A 16,001-nucleotide genomic window follows, 5' to 3' on the forward strand; every position below is an offset into this window, starting at 1 on the left:
ATCTCAGTTTTGAATACCACGCCTTTCTTTCTGGCAAATTCAATTAAGCCGTTTTGGCCAACTTTGAGAGGCTCTAATTCCTTTTAAAACAAAAATATCAAAAAAAGCAAAACGGTCCGACACAGATATTGATAATAAAAGTCTGTGTTGAAAAAACCATTGATCTAGCTTCAAAAACCAGAGAGGAAACAGGCGAGAGCGTTTGTATGGAAAAATGAGGGGTATCGTAGCGTCTTAAGGAACTCAAAAAAAGGAAGGACTGGAGTTAGGGCAATTTTGCGTGTATTTTTTGTTAGGTTACTGAATAATACTCTCTTATACATATCACTTTGTATTTTACCTTGTAAACTTTAGAAATTATACTAGGTAATTCAAAGAAGTTTTTAAACAAGTTACCGGTATAAAATTATGTTCAAAATCTACACATTGGCTATATTGGTGCTTCTATACATTCATATAATGGAATATAGTTCCGAAAATGCAAGATGTTTGCATAAGGGGACATCCATTAATGATGTAAATCATACGATTTTTATTTTTTGAGTGAAGTCTCCCTTCTCGTCACGTGAGCAATATAAGAAGTTTTGACACATAATCAATAAAATAAATTCACCAATAAAACCATTACAAGAAATTCGTCACAAAAAGTGAAGTCACTAATAAGTTTGTGATTCTCCTGATCTCTTTTGTCAAATGGCACATTTTCTTGACCCCCCTACCTTTCCCTAAATGAGTTGAGTTGGTAAGTTCCTAATGTAAAATGTAACCAAAGATGATTTATAAAGGATTGACAATGCTCATAATAAGCATCGTACCTCCGTTTGTTAGCGCCATCTACATATTAAATACTATCATAACTACACGGGTGATGCTTACACTTCATTTATTTTGTTTAAAATGTGTATTGACGTGATGATATTAAAATAAATAAATATGTCATTTGTTCTTATAATAAATTAAAACACATTTTGGTCACTTCCAGGCTGCGAAACAGCCCCATGAAATTCGGGATATATTCGGAATACATAACTACTTTGACACCGGTCATTAACTTTCGACGAATTGTCCACAGAAGTGACCTTTTGTAAAATATGTTTGATTTCCTAAGTAATTTCGGGCAAGAAGTAGCCCATGCAAAGTTCAAAGTCGTCACCTTAAGACGCTACGATACCCCTCATTTTTCCATACAAACGCTCTCGCCTGTTTCCTCTCTGGTTTTTGAAGCTAGATCAATGGTTTTTTCAACACAGACTTTTATTATCAATATCTGTGTCGGACCGTTTTGCTTTTTTTGATATTTTTGTTTTAAAAGGAATTAGAGCCTCTCAAAGTTGGCCAAAACGGCTTAATTGAATTTGCCAGAAAGAAAGGCGTGGTATTCAAAACTGAGATCAATTATCCAAAAAAACGAAACGGTCGGACACAGATAATTTCCTTGTCATTCTGATTTCCAAATTTCGTAACGATTGGTTAAGTTTTGGAGGAGGAAACAGTCGAGAGCGGAACCTCGATTTTTGCAGTTTTTACGCGGGATTTCGCGCCTGAGCTGCAGTTGTCCCTATCGCACCAAATTTAGGGGCGGGGCTAAGTTTTTATATACGTACACTGAAATAAAGTGATGGGAAATACTCGACATCTAATGTCGATAATCTAGTGATGTGAAAAGTTATCGATATACTACGTCGAAATATCGACATACCGTGTTTGACAAACTTTTTAGTTAGAAATACGTAATAATATGTTCATATTTAAAATTGGTGGTCCAAAAAAGACCAGTCTGCTCCGAGACCACGGGGACAATGCCGTCCTTGAAACGTCGGAGGTTAGTGTTTAAAACATAGTAAATACGCGATTAAGTCCCGTTTGCAATTTTAAATATTATTATGTGTAAAAATCGTGAAAGTTTGAATCTGTATTATATATTCTGTGGAAATACTAAGTCCATATTTTTATAAGTATAGGTACGTAACAATTGCATACAGGTATAAGTTTATTTTATACATGCATAACTTTTCTCGTCATTGGTTTACTAGTAACAATTATAAAGTTATGCTGTATTTTACGATAGATTCCACGAATATTAGGCAACTATTTGGTATTCGGTCTTTTCAGCCATTTTGCCGAAAATTTGGTATTCGGTCATCATTGTTTATTTATTACTATTCTGCCGAACACCAATTAGGTAAGTAGTTATATTAGTCATATTATATGTACTTATTTACACACAATAAAAACAGGCATAATATTAATAATTTAAGTCATGTTTTAAAATATTAAAAAAAACGATGGGCCTTATTTAGTAATACATAGTTTGTTCCAGTGGTACCAGTACCTGCCCTTAATAAGGCCCAGTGCTTATATTTCTTCTAAGTTTTATCAATCATGCCGTTTTGTATATTTTCTTCGCAGACATAGAATCACAAAATGCCCTAAATAGTTACTTCTCTAAATAAGGCCCATCGCTCGCTTCTTAAGTTTTATAACTTTGTGTAAACATTGTGTTCATGAATTCAATCATCAATTTTTGTGATAAGTATTCATACTACGGTCTGTCGTCTAAAACACATTTATTCAGGACTATGCATTTAGGATATGGTACTCTAAATTAGAGGGGCTCAAGTCTTAACAAGCAGTGCGTCAAGGTCAATGTGGTCAAGATATGCAGACTTTATTTCATATTAAGTTTAAAGGGACAAAATTAGGTACTTAATTAAAGTAGTGTGGGGTAGCCTGCTGTCCTACGGGGCAATATATATTATAATGTATTGTGTTTATGTGTATTGTGTATCATAAGTACTGGGCGTTTGCGGGGTCGCCTTCCACTCTGAGGCCACCACTCAAATACTGGCGCTGATGATAGCTCATCTTTGAAGATTATATCCGATCCATCTCTATTTCCGCAACGCTACTTCTCGGGTATCGAATGTTGTGAACATGTGGACACATGGGCGGCATGGGCCTTATTTCATACCTGCATCAAATAAGACCCATAGTTTTTCTGTTTAATAATACTTACTTTTTACTTTTTTACTTACTGCACGAAATTTTGAACCATTTACACTTATCAAGTTATAAAATGTACATAACATTTCGAAACTTAATAGCCGGGCCTTGTTTGCACAAGCAACATTACATATGCCCTTAGTAGGTAGATTAAATGAGTATTACCAACGTTTTAATTCTGCGGTAACAAAAATGCTTTGCCGAAAAGTATAAATAAGATCTAAATAATAAAAGTATATAAAGTATCTATACGTTTAAATAGCCTAGGTTTAAATTTAGCTGGCAAATTAGTTAAGCATTTTTATGGTTGGTATGCATGTTGGTAACCACGAAAAAATGCACATTATATTACATTATGATTATGGTAAAGTAATTAAATAAATATTGGGGACACCTTACACAGATCAACTTAGCCCCAAACTAAGCAAAGCTTGTACTATGGGTGCTAGGCGACGATATAGCGCAGGACACCATCGCGAGCGCAGACTTCTGGCCGAAAGGTGTGGTTTTTCGGCGATTCCGGGGCAACTTGCCGAATCCTACACCGGGGCAAACGACGCAACGGAGCCACGCTGTTACGTCATCGCCCAAATAAATTGTTTAGTTTTAAACTTTATTGTTTGTTTTTTTTTCATGTTCTTACTTACTGTTTTTTTTTTCTTTTTTGTTATCTAAGTTTCGTGACGCATTGGTTTTACTGTAATGTCATGTAAACATGTTTTTACTAATAAATAAATAAATAATACATACTTAAATAGATAACATACATACATACAATCACGCCTGTATTCCATAAAGGGGTAGGCAGAACACATGAAACTACTAAAGCTTCAGTGCCACTCTTGGCAAATAAGGGGTTGAAAGAAAACGAAACTGTGACATTGCAGTGACAGGTTGCCAGCCTCTCGCCTACGCCACAATTTAACCCATATCTCATAGATAAATACAAAACCATACTTAAATAGATAAATACATACTCAGGAACAAATATCTGTGCTCATCACACAAATAAATACCCTTACCGGGATTCGACGAACGACGAACGACGACGGGAACCGAAGACAACATTAAAATTAGGTAGTTAATTAAAGTACTTTGAAGTAACCTGCTGTCCTACGGGATAAATATTATAATATATATAGGTATCCGTATATTTTTATTCTTTTCCTTCCGGCGACCGTCCTTTGTCACCCATGTTTCACAACTAAAGAGTAAGACGAAATTGACGAGTGAAGATGCTCTGACTGAAACAATTACTTTTCATATTATTAATGTTTACCATTACACACAGAGCACAATCTCATCGGTAAATATTGTAAATTTTACTTTATTTCGACGTGCGTTTATCATAGCGCTCTTGAATAATACGATTTTGTAAAGAAAATATCTCCTAGATACATACTATCAATTGTGTCGCTTAGTTTCAAACTTGGGTACTTAAATCCATTCTGCTTTAAGATTGAATATATAAAAAATATATATTAACCTTGTAGCAGAAATTTATCCAGGTTTGAAGTTAAGCGACACAATTACGCTTAATTCGGTATGTAAATACCATATTTTTTGTTAAGTTACTGATGGGCCTTATTTCATACATGCAGCAATTTCGGAAAAGTGCACCTGCTTAATGCACAATTGCACATGGACCCAATTTTTTGACCCATTTACACTTATCTAATTATGAAATGTACATAACATTTCGAGACTTTTAACCGGGCCTTATTTGTATGTAGATTACAGATGCCCTTAGTTGGTAGATGAAATGAGTGTTATATACGTTTTAATTCTATGGTTAAATTGTGGCGTAGGCGAGAGGCTGGCGACCTGTCACTGCAATGGCACAATTTCGTTTTCTATCAACCCCTTATTTGCCAAGAGTGGCACTGAAACTTGAGTAGTTTCATGTGCTCTGCCTACCCCTTCATGGGATACAGGCGTGATTGTATGTATGTATGTATGTAATTCTATGGTAACAGAAATGCTGATATGTAAGTATAAATAAGTTTTAAATAATAAAAATATCAATCAATACGTTTAAGTACCAATACCTAGGTTAAAATTTAGCTGGCAAATTAGTTAAGCATTTTTATGGTTGGTCTTGTTCTGTGCTAAGGCTTGTATTTCTAATGCTAGGTAGGTAATATGTATACACAACCCTAGAAAATTAGAAATATAAGATGCATATGTAGCTTTCCATCTGAAAAAGGTCCTTATGCTTTGGCAGATTTTTTGTTAGAATTCTGCTAAAAAGTTCTAATTACCTTGGAACATAATCCGGTGTCTGGTAAGTATAATAGGTACCAAATTGTTACCTAGTTAAATTTTCCTACGCTGTCACTTCTGTCAAACATGTGCAAAAAAAGAATAAGATTCACATACATTTTTGGTAGGTAGATACTGTCAACCAATTATGTAGAATCCTAGGCCACTCTAGAACCCTGTCGTATCGACACCGTCCTTTATTTGCTACAGAAGTCAGTTTTACTTTTACTGTGAAAGGGTCTAGATTGGCCTATGACCTAGGATTCAGATTAATTGGTTGATTGTACGTACCTACTCCTATAATATATGGCTTCTCTTTGAAATCGAAAAGGTTTTAGCTTTTTACATACTGAATAACTTTATTTCGCTAACAATGTGACTATCTTAAAAGAAATCATCTTTTAAGATAATCACATTATGTATAAGATAAGGAATTGTTTCTACCATTCCTTAAAACATTACAAATTTGCATTTTAGTCAAATCAGTACACTTAATATCTTCACGGAGTCCAAAACGTTACATATGCATCAGAAGTCCGAAACTAGACAACTATAGAGAGCGCTTGAGCGCGAGTAAGTACTTGCGCCGGCCGCGGACGCGGGTGTGTGCGTGCGCCGCGCGCACGCACACAGGGCCTCTCTGTGGGTTCCACCCCCGTCAGCGCGACGGCGATAAAGACCTAAAAATCTCAAATTTGAATTCGTGCTTCGGTATCGTATCCTCTTAAACGGGTTTTAAAAGTAACTCGAAGACAAAACCTTGATTTACGTAACAAAATTAATCCTTCGGCAATGCGCTGTCACTCTTCCCTCTCGAATACACTCGGTAAGCCGTCTTAGTCCCCAGCATTCTATCCAGCAAGCTGTGCTTAGCCCTTCGCCGAAGCTGGAGCACCTCTCGACACAGGTCTTGGAAGACCTCGCTGACCTGCACCACCTGTTCCGCTGCCGCGACCTCACGGAAACTGCACTCGAAGTCTTTCGCCAGGATCTCGCCTTCATCTGGGCTCACCTGGAAATCAAGGTTTCAAAATTATTTAAAATATATACTACTAGCTTTTGCTCGCGGCTACGCTCGCGTTAGAAAGAGACAAAAAGTGGCCTATGTCACTCTCCATCCCTTCAACTATCTCCACTTAAAAAAGCACTTTAATTCGTCGCTCCGTTTTGCTGTGAAAATCGGACAAACAAACAGAAACACACACTTTCCCATTTATAATATTAAAGTATAAAGTATGGATAACTAATTTAGGCTATACACACACTGCTGGGCAAAGACCTCTGATGCATGACATGGCTCGGGCAATAGTCCCCATGCAGATTCGGGACTTCACAAGTTCACATACATCATCTTTGAATTCCTTTGCAGATGTATGCCGGTTTCCTCACGATGTCTACGTCGATTGTACGTCTGTTATATATCTTAAGCGCCCTCCACTGCACTTTCGCGGTGCGAGTGTGGATTCGTAACTCTGAAAAGTCTTAAAGTACGTGTACCACACTTGCGTTCGCAGCGTCGCGGCGCGATACGCGAGTGTGGAGGGCGCTTTGTGTGTCCTGATTCTCGTGAAATACTGACCTGTCTCAGGTGTACCATGTCGGCCTTGTTCCCCACCAGCGTGAGCGGCACGTCAGGCTGCAGGCTCTGCTTGGCGCGCCGCACGAAGTTGAATGATTGCCGGTCCGTGATGGAGTACACTAGGCACAGCCCGTCTGCCCACTGCGCGATGTCGTGCGGCGGGAGGTCCTCTGTGCTCTGTAAAGTACATTTTTTTTTATAATTTTATTATGGTCTGGATACAAGTCTTTTAAGCCGTCTTTGTTGTAGTGTGTTCACTTCATTTAAAGTTTTTTTTTGGCACCTATGCCACTATTGTATTCAACTTGCTTTCAATATTCAAGAATATTACGTCAGGTGATAGACTAAGCAATTATTTATTAACTGGAAATTATTGTTTTGAATGTGTAAGAAAGTTGCATGTGATATCTAGAAAAGCGCAACAATTTGCATTAAGTCTAATATTTAATCTTAAGTAAGACAATAAGAAAGTTCACCTTTGGACACGTGTCCAGAATCTCGAACAGGATCGGATCTCCGTCCAGTAACACCTCATGCTTGTACTTGCTGTCTGAAATAAAACGTATTCAGGATTAGGACAAATTCAAAGAATATATAAAAATACTGGGGCATTAGACCATGCACTGCCACCTGAGTCAACATACGGTACCTTACCCAAGGACAACATATATTTTTAAATCATGGACCGGGAATAGACCATTTAAGAGGGACACGGCATATTCCTTCACCGTCTGGCGATCAAAAGGTTAATTTCACCAAATACTATATACTATAATACGTGCAGCTTCTGACGTTTCCCATACAATTGAGCGGCAACAATTTTACTAGCGCCATCTAGCGGTTCGAGTTGATCAAAGTAGTTGTTCAGACTTTTATTTGAGTAAATTAAAATAGAAAATGCTATTACTTGATCTACTTTAACATTTTTAGACGGAATAAAACAAAAAAATAAGAATTTGTAATTTTTTTTAATTTTATGCTGTATGAAACTAAACTATTTTGATCAACTCATGCCGCTAGGAGCGCTAGTGTGCCTGTTGCCAACTTTGGCACCGAGCTGCACGTATTAACTCGTAGAGTTTACATAGTATTTGATTTCACATAGTTTTAACCTTTCGAACGCTTTGCCTCTCGCGTCTAAATGTGGCACTGAGGACACTCCTATACCTCTGCTAGTAAATAACAAAAGAAATCCAAGAACGCCTAAAGGCGTCGTGGGCACGACAGCACACGACGCCTTTGGACGTTCTTGGCAGTTAAAGGGTTAAAGTGAAAGCAATTACAGCAGCTAGTAACGAGCGGTCCTAGCATACTTAGGGTCGGTTGCACCAAACTGTCTGTCACCGTTAAAGCGTTTGTTAAATTTTATTGTACTTATGGAAAATTCTATAGATGTCTGCTGCGTGACGATGATGTGTCTGTCAAACGTGGTTGATGCAAAAGGCCCTCGCGCCGGTGCGTCCTTGCCTTTTTGTAACTGACAAAAGTGCTAAGTTCAAGTAACTAACTAAGTATAATAAATAAAAGTATGCTATTACCTTGTTGATGATCATATTCGCCGATGTATCTTTTCGTTAGAAACCGGACCGTCAAAGCTGAAACGAAAGAAAAGGTTTAATTAGAATATTATGCCATACATTCAGAATAACAGCGGCTTCTTGACCATAATCATATATTTCTGGCGGTCTAGCACAACTTGCGCCCCGCAACGGCCGTCCCAGATATCGCTGGTGCCAGGAAGCCCTGAAAGACCTGTCCGCATCCGCACTCGGTGTACTTTAAGCTAAATTTTTTTTTTAATTTCATACGTTGCGTGGGCCAACCTGTATACAATAGCCATAACCCATAACCTCATAATTCTCGGCCTCGCTAATGAATCTCGAGTGCTCTCGGGTCGACGTCGTGTTTACGAAACAAACGCACTCTACAGAGAACAGATGGACACCAGTATCTCAGCTTGGGTTGAGCCGCATTTTTAGAACTAGTGCACTCATCATGCTGTATATCACTTTTAGTTAAATTGGCAAAAAAAATTTTTCATCGTTTTCATACATAATATATGAATAAATCATTGTGAGAGACCCTTAATGGCCGCTGTACACATATGGCCAACGGTTCCACCAACCCCCTTGGCCAAGCGTGTAGAGGGCTACTTGGCCGTAAGTTGGCAGTTGGCGCTTGCGCTTGCCGGCCAACCGATTGGTGTCGGTTTTTTGTCCACACATCAAAGGATCTTGGCGCCAATGGCCAACTGCGTTTACACGTTGGCGCTTCATTCAGTTGGTCGTCAGCCGTCAGAGAGGACAGTAGTGAAATATTTACGAAAATAATAAGTTTATCTATGCCAATAATAGTGTATATTTTAGGAAATAAAATAACCTTGCAAATGTTTAATGTATTTCCTAAAAAAGATAAATGTTCTTAACAGAATATTAAAAAAATTGTTAATATTTCAAATAATTTAATTTTACTACGGGGTTATTATTTTTTAATCAAATTTTTCTGACAACGTCTATGACCTAGAATTTCCTAGACTTTTTCATTCCACATCCATCTTTCATGAAGAGCCAATGCCAAGTGATTGGTTCGCCAATGTGTAAACAGCGGCTCTTATCTTGGCCAAGGGGTTTCACAAAGGGTTGGTGGAACCGTTGGCCATATGTGTACAGCGGCCATAAGGATAACATTCAAGTTAGTGTCAAGTGACTGACGGCACATGTCAAAACAAATAACACTAGAATTTTTTAAAGACCGTCACACACGTGTTCAACAATTATCTTTATTTTTTTGATAACTCGATAAGCGTAAGAGTTAAGACGCTAGTTTCTGAGATAAATTAATTGTATTTGATCTAAAGAACCTTCCCTTAAAGTTAACGGAAATCAATAAAAACACTTCTAAGTTCCCGCATTCAATCATGTGCTACCTTCCATAAAAACATGTCAAATCTCCCTCTCGATTCGACATCATACGCAAATAAAGTCAACGTACTGAATGCCTGCACTGGCACCCACAATAGACAACGCATAGCGTAAACAACTGAAATAGTACAAAAACTCGTTTTAAATTCGATTTGGATACCTTTACGTCACGAGTCTAAAATTAGTCAGGTCGGCTTTTTACACAGATTGTTTTGACATAACGAACATGCCATTGCATCTATAAGTCTGTCTTTTAAGCTTTACAAGTTTACACTTTTGTTCGTTACGAACAATACCTACGAACATACAGGTTGTTTCAATAAACGTAATACAAAACATGTTTTCAAACTATTGCTAAAACACTATGTTAGGTCGCGTATTGTTAAACTAGTTAATAATCATTGATATCATTGTTTTCTTAAATCCTGTTATTTTCGTCACAACATGGTTATTATCTAGGTTGTTAAGGGGAAATAGTTTTGTAGTATAAACTCACCTGTTTGTTTATCTAGACTGACATTTTATGAATAAAATGCATTCTAACATGTTATTTAGAAAATTAGAAAAATTAAGTTACGTAGAATTTTAAGACCAGTGTGTGTAGCCTAATGCACAAACGCTCACGATAATATCTCTTTCGTTAGCTAACTATCTCTAACTCTCTTGCGTATTGGCGCGACAGAGCCAGACTACCTTTCTGCGGCGTTTCGATTTCGTTTCGCGTCGCAGAAATACCATTCGGTTACGGGGCCTGCGGGCCGATTTTTGAGTCTCACGCGTTCGAATTCAGAAAATTGTCACTGAAAATAATAAGCAAGTCACCGTTTTCAACCGGTATTTTAGTGACAAAATCCCGTATGCGAGATTCAAAAATCGCCCTCCTAGATACGTGCATTATATTCTTCGTCGTCAATAGAGCCACTTATTTAGTATTACGTTCATTGAAACATCCTGTATATTTGGCGTCGGGCGTATGGCAATATGAGTGCGGAGTTTTGAGTAGGTACGGACGTCGGACAAAGACAAATAAATAATAAGAAGTGGTATCTCCTTGCTTTAAAAATTTCCAGGTGAGCTTGCTGACGGATCACCTTGTGGTTTAAATATTTAATTGGTTGGATTTAATTTGTAATAAGGTCCGACCGATCTTAATTTGTAATTCAATTGATTTGGTTTCGTTGATTTAAGTGCAAGTCCTTAAATTATCTCGTAAAATAAATATGCTCTCAATTATAGTACCTATTAGCTACCTAAACTTATAAGGTATTCTGCTCTTTCTCTAGGTATTAACATCAAAAATTTTAATTGCATGATTTATATTAATACGTATATTTTATTTTGCCTGATACGTATGTTTCATGTTATCCGTGTTATGCTTGCTCATTTAAAGTTTCCCCAACCAAGCCTACATTATGTAGAAACTATCAATTAAGTTAATTCGACACATCATAACTTGATTTAAATTTTTTATTATATTCGATTTAATATCAACATTATTAATATCGAAAGTCGTTAAATCGAATATCGTCAGTGTTGTATGTCCACAGAGTAACATCCCTAGTGTGCAAACAGTTCAAGTTGATAATCAAAACCAAGTGCGGGTAGTTCGAAAAACTCGCGCGGCTGTCAGAAGGTGTTGATGTCATTTCAAGCCAGTTTTCTCCGAGACCACGGGGACAACGCTGTCCCTGAAACGTTGGAGGTCAGTTTAATATGTAGTCATACGCGATTAAGTCCCGGTTTAAAAAAAAATTACATCATAACTTCATAAGAAAATATGCCTACATTCTTCTACATTAAAGTCGCACATGTCAAAACATGTCCAATCGTAACATTAATAATTATAATGTTAGTTCATCTGGAGGTTGGTGGCGATTTGGCCCGATTTGCGGCCTGAAATAACTTTTATTTATACACCGAGTGCGATTCGGACCAATACATAATGTTACGCACTTCTGTGTCTATCGTTCGGTACAATAAACACAGGGTACGTAGCCGAATGGCTCACAAAACGAAACGCTCGTAGATATCTATCTATCTCTATCTGTCTTGCGGGTTGGTGCGACAGAGCCAGACTATATTTCGCAGCGTTTCGTTTTCGTTTCGCGTCGCAGAAATGCCATTCGGCTACGGCACCGGTACATAGACTGTACAGTCTGTTGGTATTTTACACAGACCATCACATTCAACTATTTAGACTATCCATTTATTTGGTTGAGTATGAGCTTGGTATGAGCCACTGTGACAAAATTTTATTTTGGAGAAAGATAACTAATACAAGGAAAGGATTTTAATAAAACTAATATTAACGAGGTATTAGGAACCTTTATTTCATCATACTAAACCGCCAGAAATGTTTGGATTGGATACTTAAACAAGTATCCAATCCAAACTTAATATTATAAATGGGAAAGTGTGTGTGTCGGTTTGTTGTCCGTCTTTCACGGCAAAACGGAGTGACGAATTGACTTGATTTTTTAAGTCGAGATAGTTGAAGGGATGGAGAGTGACATAAGCTACTTTCTGTCTCTTTTTAAGGCGAGCGAAGCTGCGGGAAAAACCTAGTTTTTGTATAAAATAGTACATTACATCAGAGGCCGGGAAAATGAGGATTTCCGGCCAAGTGGGTATATACGGCCGAGCGAGCGTGCGAGCGAGGCCGGATAGGGATACGAGGCCGGGAATCCGTTTTCACGCCGAGGCATGTATAGTGCTTTTCTCAAACATACAATGAAATAAAAAAAAATGCTCTAAAGGACAATATTTTATAAAAAAAAGTTACTTTGCAGGCCTAGGCCTGAAAAATAATATGAAATCCCTTTACAGTCCTCTCGAGTTGTTGCGCCCAAAAAGCGAAACTTCCCAGCCCATTTTAAGGAACGTAAAGACAATATTTCATTGCATGTTTGAGAAATAGTAGTTTTTGCCAGCGGATTCGTTAGCGTTAAATTCGAAATTTGCGGAATACTCCATACAAACTTCCACCCCACCATTCATCGTTTTAGGGAAATAGGAGGTTAGAAAGAGACAAAAGTAGCTTATGTAACTTTCCAGTACTTCAACTATCTCCACTTAAAAAATCACATCAATTCGTCGCTCTGTTTTGCCGTGAGAGACGGTCAGAGAATCAGACACACACTTTACTGTGAGACTTACGCCGTGGCTTGCGTGGGCGACGGTCACGCGATGGTCGCGCGACGGCGATGTGACGCATACGAGATCAAACCTTAAAGCAACGGGCTAAAAGGTACACAATAGATTTTTTTTAATAAGTACTACGTCGGTGGCAAACAAGCATACGGTCCGCCTGATGGAAAGCGGTCACCGTTACCTATGGACGCCTGCAACTCAAGGACGTTGCCAACCCATTAGAAACTTGTACACTCCCTTTTGCTGTGCATTATTATGTGTTTATGCGCAAATAACAACTGTGAAGTCAAATGTATGTGAAATCTCCCTTAAAACACGCGCCAGAATGCAATTGATCTTGCGGTAAGTTGTGCACTCGGATAAAAAGTAAGATCAATGAAAATGCAGCATGCTGCATACTCGTACGGGGACGTGACGTGTTTAATTATTAAACGATAGTCAGTAAACAACAATCAATAAACAAGAATATTAATATGCTAAAACTTACCTACACCTAAAGTAGGTACTCATTCAAGACTTTAAATGAAAACATGTTTTTCTTCCAATATTAATTTAATACCTAAACAAAAAAAAACTGTAGTCAGTGCTAACGTCATACAAAACTGCAATATATTAACGGAGACAGACGGCGTGTCACGTAATTATTTGCTTTCTTAAGAACGTTAAAAATATATTTATGACGTTAAGTAACATCGACATCAAATATCCAGTAGCAAAGAAATATTTGTTTTGGTACTATGCCCCTATGGACCGGATTGCAACAATTATAACTATGTACAGATAATTGCTGAAGTCATTAGAAAATCTCTTTACATCACAAATATTTTAGCCAAAACTCAAAGGAAAGTGGTTCTGATGTTCAGTTGGCACTAAATTCCTCTCACGAAAACAGTCTGTTACAGAAAACGAAAAAAAACACTGTTGTAATGTTTACGAACGACTGTCATTTTAGGGTTTCCCCAAGAATGTCGACGCGGAACCGGCGCTAGTCGACCTAAAATCGCTCATTAGTAGGTATGTATTAGTAAGACCCTTATTGTACATATAATCAACAGATCGACACAGGTATCGAACGCTTGCAACTTCTAGTTCAATTATATACTATTTTTTATTTATTTAGATGTTTAATGATATAACACTTTAAGTTCTCGCGCTTTGTACACATATTTAAAGTCACATTAAGGTAATGGCGCCTATTAACGTGGTACTTAAGGAAGATTTCAAAAGATACCAAAAATTAAGGGTATCAAAGCTCATTAACGACCACAAATATTTTTTTTATGGAAGAGTATTTATTGAACTATTAGTTTTGAAGAGTTTTAGGATCATTTTAGTTTATTATATGTCATAAAATGATTATTGAAGCCAACATACCTAAATTTTCTATTACCGTGGTAATGAACAGGCTGCAGTTCTATTAACGCGAATTGAGATTTCATTACCGAGGGTATGAATGACAGTGTTTTTCTGCCATCGGTAAATAGAAACCCATCTCAAAATTCGGAGCTTAATACCGACGGTTGAATATACAAATTATGACAAATACATATACCTATACTATCCTCCTTTATGAATACCCACAGAAGACTCAGTTTCACCTAAGAAATCTGTACTTACGGTACACTAAATGTCATATTTTGATGCAAGACTAATATGTCGCTCGGTAATAGATACTTCTATAGGAACCCATTACCGACCCAAACAAATATTGCATGGATCGGTAATAAATTCTTATATATTCTATTACCGAGGGTTATCTGATCGTACCATCGGTAATAGGCATAAATTGGAGTATTATAAAATCTAATTCCGACCCATAAAAACAAAGTCATACAGATGTATTTTCATTACAAATCAAAATAAAATATTGCAACCTTATATTAAAACCAAGTTTACATAACTGGTAAGTAAGCATCAGACTTTATGTCAATGTTTAAAAAAAATGACAAATTAACGGTTTTCATAGAAACTACGAAATAAGTCATGAAGTTTTTGCTAAAAATTAAGGTTTTGTTGAATAATTTTCATACCGCGTAAATAGTTCTTTGATAGCGTGAATAGATCAAGATTGAAACAACTGTAAGACATTATATAACTGATCACATATACTTAAAATAAAGCAAAAAGAACTAATATCACTACTTTAACTATTACTGTGGTATACCACAGTAATAGAATCTACTCACGAAATGGCGCCTTTCACCGCTGTCTTTTAATTTCCACTTTAAACACATTTCCAGGCTAAACAATACGTAAAAAGTACTCAGAAGTCATGTAGAAAACTATAAACAATAATTTGAAATGCATAACTTTCACCTGTTTGCCATAATTATTACGTAAACTACTATATGAGATTGGAGTTCACTTAGGTTTAGCGTCACACGTCAGTATGACACAACCTCTTCTCGCGGCCCCGTGGCAAAAACTGTCAAATAGCGAGCGTCTTCTTTCATTCACACTCTCTATCGCCTATATGTGCGTTAGTCAACTAAACAGGCTTCCTATGTGTGAGTAACTTTTTTAAGAAATTGGTCGGTTTGCCTATAAAATGCGTATTTGCAAATGCGGCGGTAATGGACGTCGATTTCGATACCCGCGTTGATAGCCGCCGTTACCTTAATTTATTATTCAATTATTAAAACATAATATGATTACATAGGTAGGTAATCAGTTTAATACAGTTCCCTGCAAAACTGTATAAACATTGAACACATGCAGTTTGCTTGCAGGTAAGCGTCTCTATGTTAGGTTATTCTATTATATTGTAATCTACGGGAAGGCTAGGTCAGCAAGCGTCACAGTAACTAGGTACACCAAGTCGACACAGGTACCGAACGCTTGCTACATCTAGGTGAATCTATCTACATGGTCTGTGGTTTTGTAATCTACGGGAACGGTGAAACCGCGCGTGTCGATTGATAGTAAATACTCAACCTAGATTGTACTCCGAGTAGATTTATGGTGGATCAACTCTTAGGTTGTTATTCTGATTTAATTGTTAAAAATGCTTGTTAATACTTAAAAAAACACAAGTGGACCAATTTTCATCTTCATCACACATGGCTATAGAACACTCACTAATTTTA

At 37.2% G+C, this 16,001-nt stretch overlaps 1 protein-coding gene across 1 annotated transcript in view; it reads right to left on the reverse strand.

Annotated features, from left to right (window-relative positions):
* Positions 1-239: 239 nt before the first annotated feature.
* LOC125241271 (ras-related and estrogen-regulated growth inhibitor) overlaps positions 240-16,001 on the reverse strand; it is an 80,645-nt gene continuing 64,883 nt past the window's right edge. Inside the window, exons 2-6 of the mRNA XM_048149661.1 lie at positions 8,383-8,439; positions 7,321-7,394; positions 6,845-7,021; positions 5,994-6,277; positions 240-1,158 (exon numbers count right to left, since the gene is read on the reverse strand). Coding sequence (XP_048005618.1) covers positions 6,044-6,277; positions 6,845-7,021; positions 7,321-7,394; positions 8,383-8,439 — 542 coding nt within the window. The 3' untranslated portion in view covers positions 240-1,158; positions 5,994-6,043. The remainder of the gene's footprint in view (positions 1,159-5,993; positions 6,278-6,844; positions 7,022-7,320; positions 7,395-8,382; positions 8,440-16,001) is intronic.

The sequence above is a fragment of the Leguminivora glycinivorella genome, chromosome Z (assembly GCF_023078275.1).
Source record: "Leguminivora glycinivorella isolate SPB_JAAS2020 chromosome Z, LegGlyc_1.1, whole genome shotgun sequence".
Lineage (NCBI taxonomy): Eukaryota > Metazoa > Arthropoda > Insecta > Lepidoptera > Tortricidae > Leguminivora > Leguminivora glycinivorella.